General features: G+C 40.3%; 1 protein-coding gene across 2 annotated transcripts in view; it reads left to right on the top strand.

The window, feature by feature from the left end:
* Window positions 1–15,653, top strand: part of PRKG1 (protein kinase cGMP-dependent 1) — a 1,398,992-nt gene that overhangs the window by 1,231,819 nt on the left and 151,520 nt on the right. For both annotated transcript variants that reach the window (XM_068961335.1, XM_068961334.1), the window contains exon 8: window positions 1,899–1,964. In XM_068961335.1, coding sequence (XP_068817436.1) covers window positions 1,899–1,964 — 66 coding nt within the window. The remainder of the gene's footprint in view (window positions 1–1,898; window positions 1,965–15,653) is intronic.

Below are 15,653 nucleotides of genomic sequence, written 5' to 3'. Positions count from 1 at the left end.
AGGAGGTTAGAGACGTGAGCTAAGTGCCCATGCAAACAGACGTATAAACTGTAAACCGTGGCAAGTGCTTGTGTGGAGAGGCAGCTAGGGCCATGAGAACACACAAACAAGGCATCCAGTCTAGTTAATTCAGCATGGCATCACAGCCAGGGCATCTGGACCGAGATCTCAGGGATCAACAGTTGTAAACTGGTCAAGGAACTGGAGAGGAAGTTCCTAGGCTTAGGGAAGGTGTCCTAAGAACTCATGACAAGAAGGAAATGAGGTGTTCAGTCATTGGGAGGAGACCAGTTTGGCTAGAAGGTAGAGGATGTTGGGGAGACACTGGGAGGATCACAATGAGAATTGAAGAGACTGTAATAGAAATTTTAGAATCGGAAGAGAACTTTGTATGGTATGCAGATTACAAATACACAAATTTCTGTAGGTTTTTTCTTTAGTAGCAATAACCAATAAAAAACAGAAATGGAAAAGCAATGCCATAAGAGAAACTGATGATATAAAAGCCTGAAGAATACTTTTTATAAAAATGCCAGAGCCCAAGTGAAAGAGATTAAGAAAGATTAAGACATAATGCTAGATCTGAACAAGTAGACATGCCATGCTCTTGCAGGGATAATTAATATAATCAGAATGGCTTTCTTCTGAAATCAATGTAAAACTGTGATACAACTTTACTAGAATCCCATTGTGGGTTTCTTCAGAAGTGGAAAGTGATTTTAAAGTCTATATTAAATATGAATGCTTGAGTATATCATCAAGATATTTCTGGAAAAGAATTTTGGTAAGGAGAAACTGCTTTCCCAAATAGTAATAGTTACTACAAAGCAACTGGAGTCGTTAACAGCATGATACAGCAACAGAGAAAGAAAAGAAGATCAGTGAAAAAATTACAGTGCAGATGTATTTGTGAGAACTTGGTGTGTTTTGAAAAAATAAAATACACTGAGAATATCTTTATTTTCAAAACTTTAAAAGCCTGATATTAGAAACATATACTGTTCCAATTGTGATTTTTAGAAGATGTTATTAAGACCATATTATTTCCTATGTACATATCTCTGTAATGTATTTCAAATGTATATGTATCATTAATTAGATTAGCTTAGATATTTTACCTTTCTAGGAAACAGAGTGCATTTTCTAGTATAACTTAATGTTTCCATGACAGTGGTACTATTACATTTTTAGTAGCTCAAAATGTGAATGTTAACTTACCAAATCCACCTTTGACCACTGGATAAGAAGACACAGATTTTTAAATGTTTAAGAAGTTGATAGATACTGCTGCAGCAACCAGTTAGATGCTTGTAAAGCGACAGTACATATATACATATTTCAATCAGAGTGATTAAGATTTGTTGAATATTCTTGAAGAACCTACAAACTCTGGTACAGGTGAATAACTGTTTAAGTTGCCAAAAGTTTAGCCACATAAGTACAGGGCCTTTAAAGTAATTAAATTGATTAAAATATATCCATAATTCTCAAAGTAATAATGATAAATTCATACACAAATGGATTAGGTACTTAAGTTTCTAGAATTATATCTACAGATCTTTTCTAAAGTTTATTCATGTCTTTATTATCATCCAGTCAACTCATTAACTCTCCAGATAGGATAGGGGATGGTGACACAAAATTTTGTTCCATTTGTGTAAGTGAAACTTTAAGTTTGAAAATTATAACTACTGGATTGTAATTGTAAAATCTCTGTTATTAATAGTAAAAGTTACATGGTTTCTCAGGACAAAGTAATTTGAAACGTGAACAAATCTTAAACCTGAAAGAGGAAAAATCAGAAGAGCGTAATTTAATGTCTTGAATTAATTACAATGAACACTTTTCTTTGTTTTTAAAGGGTGCTTTACTTGAACTGCTCTCTGTTTTTCATACAGGGAAGATGTGAGAACAGCAAACGTAATTGCAGCAGAAGCTGTAACCTGCCTTGTGATCGACAGAGAGTAAGTGCTTTGCTTTCTTATGCATATTACACAAACTCGTATCAGTGACACACACAAGTTCCTGGGATGAGACATCACTTCATGGAGCTATTAATACTTGTTTTATATCTTTTTGTTGAAAATGAGTTTTATATTTGATTCTCATTCCCTGTTATTCTTGGAAGTGGTTCACTCTGCCATTCTAGCTTTATGATTTTTAATAAGATACTTAAACCACCGTGAACTTCACCTCAGTTAGGTCATTTGTGAACTGGGGATAATGCAACATCATGTTGTGAGCATTGATGAGAACATGTGAAAAAACCATCTGTCCAAGTGGTCTTTACCCAGGAGACTCTCAACCAGTGCTATTGGTGTAAATTTTTAGCAAATAACGACTAATAGTACTTTCGATTATACTTTACAATTTATAAAATATTTATAGTATATTTTAAAATAATTATAGAATAGTATATATTTATACACTATGAATTTGTTGTTATTATTGTTACTAGGAAATGGACTATTCCTTGAGCACGTGTTAGTTTTCTCCTCTATTCTTCCATCCTCAGATTCCTAAAATAGAAGTCTTTAGGAAGACCTTTCTGGAGAAAGCATCAGTTCTAGACAGAGGCATATATAGGGCCATTCCAAGTTTGTTCGGTGACACATCCACCCGTCCCTTCTCTGTATTCTTCCTTGCTAGTCTCATTACCTGAATGCTTTATTGGTTAGACTAAAATGTCAGATTATTTTATTGACTCTCCAAGAGCCTGAGTAAAATGCTCCACTACGTGGAAGCAGGCCTCCAAACATTTCTCATTGCTGCGTTTGTGGATACATGATCACAAAAGCCAAGTGCCTGACCCAGGAGAAGAACTGTAAGGCATCCATTTTAGTGGAGGCATTACAGCTGGAACAGGCTGTGTCAGTGAGGAATGAAAGCGAGTGGCAGATGTGAGAAGAATGATGGAGTTGGATGCTGAGCTCAGGGGACTCTGGATGAAGAGAAATCCCACTTGATTTACAGATCTTACTTTTGCATGCCCCTCTGTGCTGGATCGCTAGAACATCATTGCAGAGGGCATCATTGCAGGATGATAGCCACGTGTGTGTGTGTGTGTGTGTGTGTGTGTGTGTGTGTGCTCAGTCACTTCAGTTGTGTCCGACTCGTGACCCTATGAACTGTAGCCCACAAGGCTCCTCAGTCCATGGGATTCTCCAGGCAGGAACACTGGTGTGGGTTGCCATGCCCTTCTCCAGATGATGTCTAATCTACTGCTGCTAAGTCGCTTCAGTTGTGTCCAACTCTGTGCGACCCCATAGAGGGCAGCCTACCAGGCTCCCCCATCTCTGGGATTCTCCAGGCAGGAACACTGGAGTGGGTTGCCATTTCTTTTTCCAATGCATGAAAGTGAAAGTGAAGTCGCTCAGTTGTGTCTGACTCTTAGCAACCCCATGGACTGCAGCCTACCAGGCTCCTCCATCCATGGGATTTTCCAGGCAAGGGTATTGGAGTGAGGTGCCATTGCCTTCTCCGAGATGATGTCTATACCCATGAATATTTCTGAAATAGATACTCTTCCTCTGGTTTCCAGAAAAAACAACTACCTATTCATTCTTTCTTTCATTTGATTAATGTCTTTTTGAGGCTTTATCACATAAAAGGCATTGTTAGGTGCTATAAGAAGAATTAAAGGAGCAGCACAGATTCTGGTTCGGGGGGTAACTTCTAGTAGAGGAACTGTGGCATTTATACAAATAGCCATCATGCAAAGAAGAATGTAAGAAGGGTCCAGAGCCCACATTTGTGGGAGTCGACAACTTCTGGGGAGAATCCGACAAGTCTTCCTGAAATAAATGGTTTCATTAGGTAGATCTAGGGTGAATAGCATCAGCAGTACTCAGATAGAGCTATAAGCCATTTCAGCTGACTAAAGTAAGGCTGCATTAAGGTAGCTGGAGGACGCAGTGTGACAAATGAGTTCACAAACATGTTGGGGCTGGTGCCACAAGATCACCAGATGGTGGATAAGGGTAACCCTGACAATTCTATGCAGCAAAATAGTGTCAATCATTAGGACACTGAGAAGGCTATATGAGATGAATTAAAGGGAGAAGATACAGACAGAATATCTGGTTGCTGTTGCTGCTGCTGCTGCTGCTAATTCGCTTCAGTTGTGTCCGACTCAGTGCGACCCCATAGACGGCAGCCCACCTGGGATTCTCCAGGCAAGAACACTAGCGGGGGTTGCCATTTCCTTCTCCAGTGCATGAAAGTGCAGAGTGGAAGGGAAGTAGGCAAGAGTACTGCTGCTGCAGTTGCTGCTAAGTCGCTTCAGTCGTGTCTGACTCTTTGCGACCCCAGAGACGGCAGCCCACCAGGCTCCGCCGTCCCTGGGATTCTCCAGGCAAGAACACTGGAGTGTCTGGTTAGCAGTCTGTAAATCCAAGTGGTCATCATGAGATCATAAATAGGAGGCATGTGTAAGAATAAAGACATGAACCCAGAGGGCTGAGGCTTCCCTGCATGTGAAGGGGAAGAAAGAAATTTAGAAGATCTAGGAGTGTAGAAAAAGAACTAATTTGGGAGGCATGAGAGTTATTCAATAAAAATATCATGAATTTGACATACAAGTTTGACGCTCAGGAACAGGTGCCTTGCATCAGGTAGAATATGTGGGACAAGAATGCTTGTTAGAGTTAACTTAAAATTACCCTAAAAATTGCTTACATAGAGTTAACGACTGAAGCCATGAAACTGGATGGAACTGCATGACAGAATAGAAAAGATTAAAAGACCAAGTTTAGAATTTGGGAAAATTCTTACATGTAAAAGTGAGGCAGAGGAAGAAAACCAGTGATAAAACTGCAATGTTAGCAATCAGAACAGTGTAGGAACCCTCAGATAGCAAGAGAAGATTTCAAGAGAAAAAGGATAATCAGCAGAAATAAATGCAAGTGAGAAACTGAGAGGCATACACATAGAGGGAAAAGGGCAACAAATTTAGCAACCTGGGAGAAAAATATATAATAAAATGGTGAAAGTGGAATCCAGATGTCGAAGAGGGAGTCGGTACTGAGGAAGTGAGAGCATTGAGACTAAAGGATTTTTTTTTTCTTTCAAGAAACTAGGCTAAACAAAGAAAATAAAAAAGAGAGAAGGGCGGGCACATGAGACACTAGTGAGGTCTTGGAGAGTTTCCTTGTGATGGTTCTGCACAAACCTTGAGGAAGATGGGCTTTCCAGGCGGTCCAGTGGTTAAGACGTTGTGTTTCCTTGATTGGGAAACTAAGATCCCACATGCCATGGTGGGCCAAGTTAACAAAGCAAACAAGAGGCAGGGCAGAGGTGGGGGTGACACTCGGTAGAAATGTGCCGCTGCGGACACAGAGGAGGAAATAGTGAGCAAACAGGGAAAGAGAAATTGGAAGACATTTTTTTTTTTTTTTAATTTTCTGAAGATAGTGAGAAAGAGAATAGGTAGAAAACTTGTAGAGATGTAAACAAGGAAATTATGGTAACTTGAATGGCCCTAAAGCACAAGGGAATCTGATGAGGGAAGAATGACAGTGAGGCTGAGGGTTTGCCTGCTGATTGAGGATGGATGTGTATTTGTATCCGTTTATACGTCTGCTTTCCTTTGTAATGATTCTACCTGGAAGATGGGATGTTTAACAAAAAAGGAAACTGAAGTCCATAACATTTTAATAACTTGTTCAGGCTTTGTGGTTAATATTCAAGCCCAGATTAATCAAGTCATGGAAACAGACTGTTGGGACCCTGAGAGTTATCTAGTGTAGGTGCTTCAGTTCTGTTGACTGAGATCCCAGGAGAGAAAGGAGCATCAAGCAGCTCACCTCCATTTTTTTCCCCACCTCTATTTTTTTTTTTCAAACCTACTCATATATAGTGTGCAGTGAGGAGTGTATGGACTTGGTCAAATAGAGTCCAAAGCCCAGCACTTGAATCTTTACTACACCATGTTAGGACAATATGAGCAATTTATTTTAATTTTATTTTATTTTAAGTCTCAGTTTTCCTATCTGAAAAATGGGAGATGCCTAAATTATAAAATTGTTTCGAAGATCAAACAATTTAATAGATGTCAAGGTCCACACACAGCACAAGATATGCAGTGGGCGTTCAATCAATGTGCCCCGCCCTCTTCTTAGTAGTTTTTCCTTTCTACTCAGCATAAGTTTATCTTCAGAAGTGTATACAGAGAACATACCTGGAGGAAGGCCTAACTTAAAACATAAATAGAGAGAAGATGGCTTGAGTCCAGGGCTCAAGAGGTGCATTTCTATGCTCTTATCAGAGGAGTTGGGATTCCCACCAAATGTTGAATCCCAGCTTAAAAAAGAAATTGAACTGTAACTGAAGAATCTTGTCATAATCCTGCTGCTAGTACCTAATTTATGGACAATTAAGGGAGCACCAGGGCTTCACCCATGCAAACAGATGGCAAGCATTAGAACTGTCAACACATGGAGCTTCTTTCACAAATTTACAACTGAGGCACCATGTTATGTAAGCCAGGGATTATGCTTTATTATTCCAGAGGGAGAGCAAAAGAACATCATTGTAACTAATCATGCATATTGGAAATTAAAAAAAAAAAGTTCATGGACAAACTAGAAAGTGATAAACAGATACATGTTGTTCTCAAGAAGCATTCTCTGAGGACTGGTTTCTTACATTATTTTCATAATTATCTGCAGTGATTCTAAAATTTATGAAAATTGACATAAAGAAATTTGAATCTAACAGAACTATTTCTATTAATAACATTCTTGAATACATAAAACACAACTAAGTATATTTAGAATATATTATTTTAGAATCCATGAAGAGAAATAAATGTGAACGTAAGGATATCTTTGTGTCCCATAATCAGTTATGCGATCCACTTCTTCACTGGTGTGATAAGTTATTAGTGAAGTTAGGAGTTTAAGTAAGATGACATTTTTGGATACATTGAGATCGCTGAATATTTACTAGTAATTTTATTACTGTTTTAAACAAAGAGTCACATATTTTCTCCCAGAAAATTAAAATCTAAGAGTCTCAACTCTATCCCTCATTTACTGTATAACTCCAAGATGCAGCCAATTGGTTGTGAAAGTTGAAACGTTTTCATACTAGTTGGTAAACAGCAATGGTATGAGCTCCCTTTGTCTTTCTCCTACCCCTTTGCTCCCTGGTCCTCTGCTTCACCCAGCCAGGAATCTCCAGACCTATCCTTGACCCAACAGCTAGAAAAGGGTATTTGGCATATACCAGGACCAGTATCCATGGAGATGGAAATGGAAATGGCAACCCACTCCAGGATTCTTGCCTAGAGAATCCTGTGGATGGAGGAGCCTGGTGGGCTGCTATCCATAGGGTCAAACAGAATCAGACACAACTGAAGCAACTTAGCATGCATGTATGCATTGGAGAAGGAAATGGCAACCCACTCTAGTATCCTTGCCTGGAGAATCCCAGGGATAGAGGAGCCTGGTGGGCTGCTGTCTATGGGGTTGCACAGAGTCGGACATGACTGAAGTGACTTAGCAGCAGCAGCAACAGGACCAGTATCCGTCCTGATCCATCAATTCCTGTGTCATAAGACTTGTCCCAAGACCTATACAAAATATAGTAGCAAATAGGTTACTAAGAAAGATTGGACATAGAGAAAAAGTCACTGGAATTGGTAGGCTGAAGACTATTTCTCAACACCCAAACCGGAGCTAGGTATTAAAGCTGAGTTTAGAGCCAGACTAGGAAATTTTTACGTTTATTCATTACAAAAGATAAAGATGAATGCCTGTTTCTCTATCAGTTACTTGGGCTACTGAGATGAGCAAGACACAAGTTCAGTGTAGGTCTGAAAACTGAGTATATAGGGCAAACTCAATTATATGAAAATTTTGGTTGTTATTCCTTTATCAGTGCTGGTAGCAAAGCCTCCTCTCTGTTTATTCATTCTGTCCTCCACAGCTAGCCTCTTTAGCCACATCTGCATCAGTTTCCAATGAAAGTGCTTCTGATCGTAGCCTCTACCCAGATCTACTCTTGCTTGTGGTGGGTTAGCGCCTTCCTCCATTCCCTGTTTGCTATTGCTATTCAGTGTCAACTCCAACTTGAAGGCAAAATAAACAAAAATACTGAATCCATGCTCTGGGCTCTATAGAATAAGCAATGGACCAGTCAAGCAGGAGTCAAGGAAGGCTCCCATATCAGGACTTAGGATGTCAGAAGAGATGCAAAAAGATGACAAATTAGTAGTTATTCAGCTTCTCTCAGGAAGGGTGCTGTTGATGTTTCTGACAGGCAACTTGGTGAAGGGTGAGACTCGCTAAGGCTCGTGCTCAAGGAGGAACAAAGGATCACAGAACTTCCCCACAAAAATGATGGGTTAGTTAAGTGCAGGAGGTTTATTCCGAGAGGGGTATGTAAATATGAAGCCTTAGCTCCCTGACTTAAACCAAGGATAGAATAAGCTTTTCTATAAAAGGTCAAATAGTCAATATTTCACACTTCATAGGCCAAATGACCTTTCTTGCATCTACCCAATTCTACCATTGTAATGCAAAAGCAATCAAAGACAATAAGTAAATGAACATGTCTTTGTTTCAATAAAGCTGTATGAATGATGGAATTTGAATTTCATATTGTTTTTAGAGGTCAAGAACTATTATTCATCTTTTGAAACTTTCTTGTTCCTGCCACTTAAAAATGTACAAATTATTCTCAGCTAATGGCCATACAAGAAACAGTCAATGGGCTGAATTTGACCTGTGAGCTGTAGTTTGCTAACCCCTAACTTACTTAACCAACATAAAAAAAATTGATTGCTGCCTCCAGTGGTCCTGTTCTGATCTTCCTCCAGGCTCTGCTCAGCCTATCTTTTAAGTGAAGCAAAAACGAAGAATGCTGGTTTGAAGTGTGTTCCGCTGTTGGTCTTCCCAGTGCCATCTGCCAGCTTCCTTTCCTCTCTCTGACGCCCTTTACCTCTAGTTCCCTCACCACATTACTCTTCTACAGGCACTACTCTTTCCCATTACACTCCCCACCCCTGCCACACACACATGCTTTCTTATTTATCTTTTTGGTTATACCACATGACATGCAGGATCTTAGTTCCTCCACCAGGAACTGAACTTGTGCCCCACTACAGTGGAAGAGCCTAATCATTGGACTGCAGGAAAGTCCCTGGTCCCTATTCTTCTTAATTTCACTCTTGCAATCTCAAGGACTTCACTTCAGGCTTTGTATTAATTTGAGTAGTAGCTACACAGAGATGAAGATGTTGATGGTCTGTGGGTTACTTACATTTTAATGACTTACCCCTGAATACTGAAAAATTACAAAAATCCAAAAGGTTTTAGAATTTCAGGTGTCATGGAGGGAGAGGGGGAGAACTGTATGGAAAGACTTGATGACAGTAGAATCTTTCCAGCACGGTTCTTTTTTTTTTTTTTTTTACTTTATTTTGCTTTACAACACTGTATTGGTTTTGCCATACATGGACATGAATCATAGCCAGGACATGGAAACAACCTAGACGTCCAGCACGGTTCTTACCCTACCATTCTTACCAGGCCAGTCTCATGAAGGCGCATCCATCCAGTGGCACGTGCCCCACCTATGTCATCTGTTCCCTTGTATGTATCTGTTATCTTTATATATCTACCAGGCTTTGTCCACAAGATAAGACTGTGGGGACTCCAGATACCAGAAGCGTGTAGTCACACTACTTAACTGATAGGGTGATGAATTTAAAATTTTTCAGAGCCTCAGCCTGTCCCACAGTCTAAGTGGGTTTTACTTTGGTTCATTTTCTAGAATGAAATCCAGGGTGATGTGAGCATAATTGCAGGATGAACATGAGAAGACAAATGTATTTTGCTAGAATGTGATCATTCAGTTGTGATCATTTGGGCTTGTCTTTTTTATGGAGCTATTATTGATTGGTGTGCTTTACAAAAAATATTTATTACGCAGGAGAGATAAAATCCAGAAGCTTGAAAGAGAGTCATTACACTGGTTCATTTTAATAATGGAAGTTGAATTATAGCATGCCCTGAGCAAGCCTGATCCAACTACAAAATAAGCACATAGCTACTGGAAAAGGGTCATATCCAGAGGTACTATTAATGGTTTAAACTCAAGGAAAGAGGTGAAGGGGACTGCTCTTCATCACATATGTGTGTTGTAGTGCTTTAAAATTGTACACCCGCCTCCTCTTGCAAGTAGTTATAGAAGTTATATATAGCATGACTGACTAGAGAACTCACTGAGAAGGCCTGGTCTATATTTAAGGAGTTTCGAGGCAAATGCATAAATATGACACTACTTATTTTTATTCCTATTGTATAGATAATTTCCCGCTCTAATTTGTTGAGTCCCAAACACGCTGAGCTTCTATCAGTATTCTTTGATAAATTTGACTCTATTCAAAGTAAAAGGAGTTCAATGTCATTAGTATGTTGGTAGGTCATTAGCTAAAATTTAGCACTTTTTTGTTTAAAAATTCTTATTAAAAGTGTTTTAGATATTGATCAAGTTAGTCAAAAGGTCATAGCAGAAATTCAGGATACAAAAAGTACAAGGAATTGTCACAGACCTCAGGCCATTAAGGGACGATTCAAGGAAAACATTCTTCTTCCCCCATCCTTCTCTCCACCCTCTACCTTGCTGTGCTGAGACTGAGGACTAGACCTTGTTGTGGAGAGTTGTTTATGGAACTGGATAATCTTGGCATTTTGAATCAGAGAGTTGGTTTTGGTGGAGGGCTGTCCTGTGCACTGGAGAATGTTTAGTGGGCATCTTGACCTCTACTCATGATTTTATTCCCCGAAAACCCCAGTGTGACAACAGAAAGTGTCCCGAGATATTTCCAAGTGTCCCTCAGGGGGAAATCACCCTTGCTGGGAAGGACACAGCCACACTGGCTACATGGCAGTAAATTGCGCTGATGTCATGGAAGTAGCATTTACGCCAGAGGTGTTCCAGAGAAAGCTGCTCAAACAGGGAAACTACCTGACGGGAGGTGTGCTGGGGAAGCTGCTGGCTGCTTGGTATTGCTGAACTCCAAGTACTGTAATAGCCATAGCCTGGAGAAGGTTGTACAAAAACGGAGCAATCTCACTAGAGCCAGGAAGCAACCGCTTTACTCTTGCAGTATCTCCCCAGTGGCAAAGTTTCAGTGCCAGTTGGCAAAGAAAAACATTTAATGGCCCAATCCATTTTTTATAGAGCAGTTAAAAAGGGCGAATTTAGAACTGAAATACAATAAATAAATCAATAGCCAGTACGGATTACAAGCTAAATCCTATTCCAAGATCCAGAGTCATAAATAGCAAGTCTTTGTCTCAGTTCAGTTCAGCGCACTTCAGTCGCTCGGTCGTGTCCAGCTCTTTGCGACCCCATGGACTACAGCAAGCCAGGCCTCCTTGTCCATCACCATCTCCCAGAGTTTACCCAAACTCATGTCCATTGAGTCGGTGATGCCATCCAACCATCTCATCCTCTGTTGTCCCCATCTCCTCCCGCCTTCAATCTTTCCCAGCATCAGGGTGTTTTCAAATGAGTCAGCTTCTCGTATCAGGTGGCCAAAGTACTGGAGTTTCAGCTTCAACATCATTCCTTCCAATGAATACTCAGGACTGATCTCCCTTAGGATGGACTGGTTGGATTTCCTTACAGTCCAACGGACTCTCAAGAGGCTTCTCCAACACCATGGTTCAAAAGCATCCATTCTTCAGTACTCAGATTTCTTTATAATCCAACTCTAACATCCATACATGACTACTGGAAAAACCATAGCCTTGACTAGATGGACCTTTGTTGGCAAAGTAATGTCTCTGATTTTTAATATGCTCTCTAGGTTGGTTATTACTTTCCTGCCAAGCAGTAAGTGTCTTAATTTCATGCACGGAATCTTTTAAAGGAGGTCACCATTATCTTCACTATCTCCATCATAGTCTCAGTTCAGTTCAGTTCAGTTGCTCAATCATGTCTACTCTTGGCGACCCCATGAATCACAGCACACCAAGCCTCCCTGTCCATCACCAACTCCCAGAGTTCACACAAAGTCTTGGGCATTGAGTCGGTGATGCCATCCAGCCATCTCATCCTCTGTCGTCCCCTTCTCTTCCTGCCCCCAATCCCTCCCAGCATCAGAGTCTTTTCCAATGAGTCAGCTCTTCTCATGAGGTGGCCAAGTATTGGAGTTTCAGCCTCAACATCAGTCCTTCCAATGAGCACCCAGGACTTGTCTCCTTTAGGATGGACTGGTTGGATTTCCTTGCCATCCAAGGGACTCGCAAGAGTCTTCTCCAACAACACAGTTCAAAAGCATCAATTCTTCAGTGCTCAGCTTTCTTCACAGTCCAACTCTCACATCCATACATGTCCACTGAAAAAATCATAGCCTTGACTAGACGGACTTTTGTTGGCAAAGTAATGTCTCTGCTTTTGAAGATACTATCTAGGTTGGTCATAACTTTCCTTCCAAGGAGTAAGTATCTTTTAATTTCATGGCTGCAATCACTATCTTCAGTGATTTTGAAGCCCCCAAAAATGAAGTCTGACACTATTTCCAAATCTATTTCCCATGAAGTGATGGGACCAGATGCCACGATCTTAGTTTTCTGAATGTTGATCTTTAAGCCAACTTTTTCACTCTCCTCTTTCACTTTCATCAAGAGGCTTTTTAGTTCCTCTTCACTTTCTGCCATAAGGGTGGTGTCATCTGCATATCTGAGGTTATTGAGATTTCTCCCAGCAATCTTGATTCCAGCTTGTGCTTCTTCCAGCCCAGTGTTTCTCATGATGTACTCTGCATATAAGTTAAATAAGCAGGGTGACAATATTCAGCCTTGACATACTCCTTTTCCTATTTGGAACCAGTCTGTTGTTCCATGTCCAGTTCTAACTGTTGCTTCTTGACCTGCATATAGGTTTCTCAAGAGGCAGGTCAGGTGGCCTGGTATTCCCATCTCTCTCAGAATTTTCCATGGTTTATTGTGATCCACACAGTCAAAGGCTTTGACATAGACAATAAAGCAGAAATAGGTGTTTTTCTGGAACTCTCTTGCTTTTTTCATGATCCAGCGGATGTTGACAATTTGATCTCTGGTTCCTCTGCCTTTTCTAAAACCAGCTTGAATATCTGGAAGTTCGCAGTTCACATATTGTTGAAGCCTGGCTTGGAGAATTTTGAGCATTACTTTACTAGCGTATGAGATGAGTGCAATTGTGTGATAGTATGAGCATTCTTTGGCATTGCCCTTCTTAGGGATTGAAAGGAAAACTGACCTTTTCCAGTCCTGTGGCCACTGATGCATATTGAGTGCAGCACTTTCACAGCATCATCTTTCAGGATTTGAAAGAGCTCCACTGAAATTCCATCACCTCCACTAGCTTTGTTCATAGTGATGCTTCCTAAGGCCCACTTGACTTCACATTCCAGGATGTCTGGCTCTAGGTGAGTGATCACACCATCGTGCTTATCTTGGTCATGAAGATCTTTTTTGCACACTTCTTCTGTGTATTCTTGCCACCTCTTCTTAATATCTTCTGCTTCTGTTAGGTCCATACCATTTCTGTCCTTTATCGAGCCCATCTTTGCATGAAATGTTCCCTTGGTATCTCTAATTTTCTTGAAGAGCTCTCTAGTCTTTCCCATTCTGTTCTTTTCCCCTATTTCTTTGCATTAGTCGCTGAGGAAGGCTATCTTATCTCTCCTTGCTATTCTTTGGAATTCTGCATTCAAATGGGAATATCTTTCCTTTTCTCTTTTGCTTTTTGCTTCTCTTCTTTTCACAGCTATTTGCAAGGCCTCCTCAGTCATAGTTTGGCCCCAGGGAAATAGCAGGGAGGGAACACAGCTCCACCCATCAATAGAAAATTGGATTAAAGATTTACTGACCATGGCTCCGCCCATCAGAACAAGACCCAGTTTCCCCCTCAGTCAGTCTCTCCCATCTGGAAGCTTCCATAAGCCTCTTATCCTTATCCATCAGAGGGCAGACAGACTGAAAACCACACCGCAGAAAACTAAGCAGTCTAATCACATGGACCACAGCCTCCTCTAACTCAGTGAAACTATCAGCCATGCCATATAGTACCACCCAAGACGAACGGGTCATGGTGGAGAGTTCTGACAAAATGTGGTCCACTGGAGAAGGGAATGGCAAACCACTTCAGTATTCTTGCCTTGAGAACCCCATGAACAGTATGAAAAGTCTTTGTCTGCCTTGGAGTAATTCCTGATCAATACAAGTGCATTAAAAACCATGAAAAATTGCCATTTCGGTATGGGAAAAATAAAAATGGCAGCGGGGGAGGGGGAACTGAATCTGGACAAATGTGTCATGCCTCCAGCATCCGGAAGGACTTATAGGACAAAAGGACATGTGAGTCGTCTAAAGTTTGAATAGGGATTTCACAAGTAAGAAGGGGGGGTAAATACAGCTCCTGTAAAAGGAAGGGCAGACACAAATATGAGGAATTTGAAAATGTTATTGTGCAGAAAAAAAGTGGAATATGCCAAGAAAAGAAGACTTATGTGTCAAGGAACTGAACAGTGAACTAGACAGGTGGTTTCCTGGAAGATACTGTTAGAAAGATGAGGGCATATCATAAAGAAATATCATAATAATCTCAAACTAAAGGTATATCCTCTGGGCAATAAGGAACCATCAGACGACAGCTGCTACTACAGTCTGTAAATATTTGCTTTTGAAGGAAGGGAATAGAAGATCGATTCCAATGGGATGAACTCAAACAGGGAAACTAATAGGAGACTAAGGCAACAGTCCTAGAGGCTGCTCACTGGAGTTTGAGTCTAAATTTAAATCTGATCTGGGGGGCTGTGTGTGTGTTAGTTGCTCACTCATGTCCAGTTCTCAGTCCCATGGACTGTTGCCTCCCAGGCTCCTCTGTCCATGGAATTCTCCAGGCAGGAATACTGGAGTGGGTAGACATTCTCTTCTCCAGGGGATCTTCCCGACCCAGGGACCAAATCCAAGTCTCTTGCGTTGCAGGTGGATTCTTTACCATCTCAGCCATCAGGGAAGCCTTAAAGTAGATTTCGGGGAATAATTAAACATGAGATGTTAACAAAAAAAAAATGCTTCTGCCTTGGGAGACTTGGCAGATGTCTATAACAGATCAAAAGTATGAAAGACAGAGCAGGTTCAGATGAAAGTACTGGGCAACTTGGTTAAGGATATAACTTCATACTGTCAAAACGGTATTCAGGTATTCAGATGGAGAAGTCCATTGACAGAAATGAGTTGTTTTCTTTTTTCCTGACAATCAGATGATAAAATGGATAGTGATATTGGATTTCACCGTGTATCAATTTTAAAATACCACAATCACAGCTTTGGTTTTGTTAATTACAACTATTTTACACCAAGGAGTAAATAATTCCTTTTTCCCTGTTAATGCTTAAAACCTTTCTATATTTCTGAGGCTTGCATTTTTTTTTCCACTGAATGTTTTAAGAACTGTTATTCAGAGACTCAGCAGTGTCTATGGAATTCATAAGCCAGTTGTGTGAATGAATAAGAAAAATCTGTGAAAACTTTTAATTTAAAAAATCAATCTTAATTTCTTCAGTTATAAAGGTAAGAGTTGAAATTTCATATTTGAAATATCTTTATAAGTTTTCTGTGTAGAGTTTTGGCTATTAATTTGGGAAAGGGATT

This window comes from Capricornis sumatraensis, chromosome 23 (genome assembly GCF_032405125.1).
Source record: "Capricornis sumatraensis isolate serow.1 chromosome 23, serow.2, whole genome shotgun sequence".
Lineage (NCBI taxonomy): Eukaryota > Metazoa > Chordata > Mammalia > Artiodactyla > Bovidae > Capricornis > Capricornis sumatraensis.
Note: the sequence above shows the minus strand (reverse complement) of the source record. Positions and strands in the feature narration are given on the sequence as shown.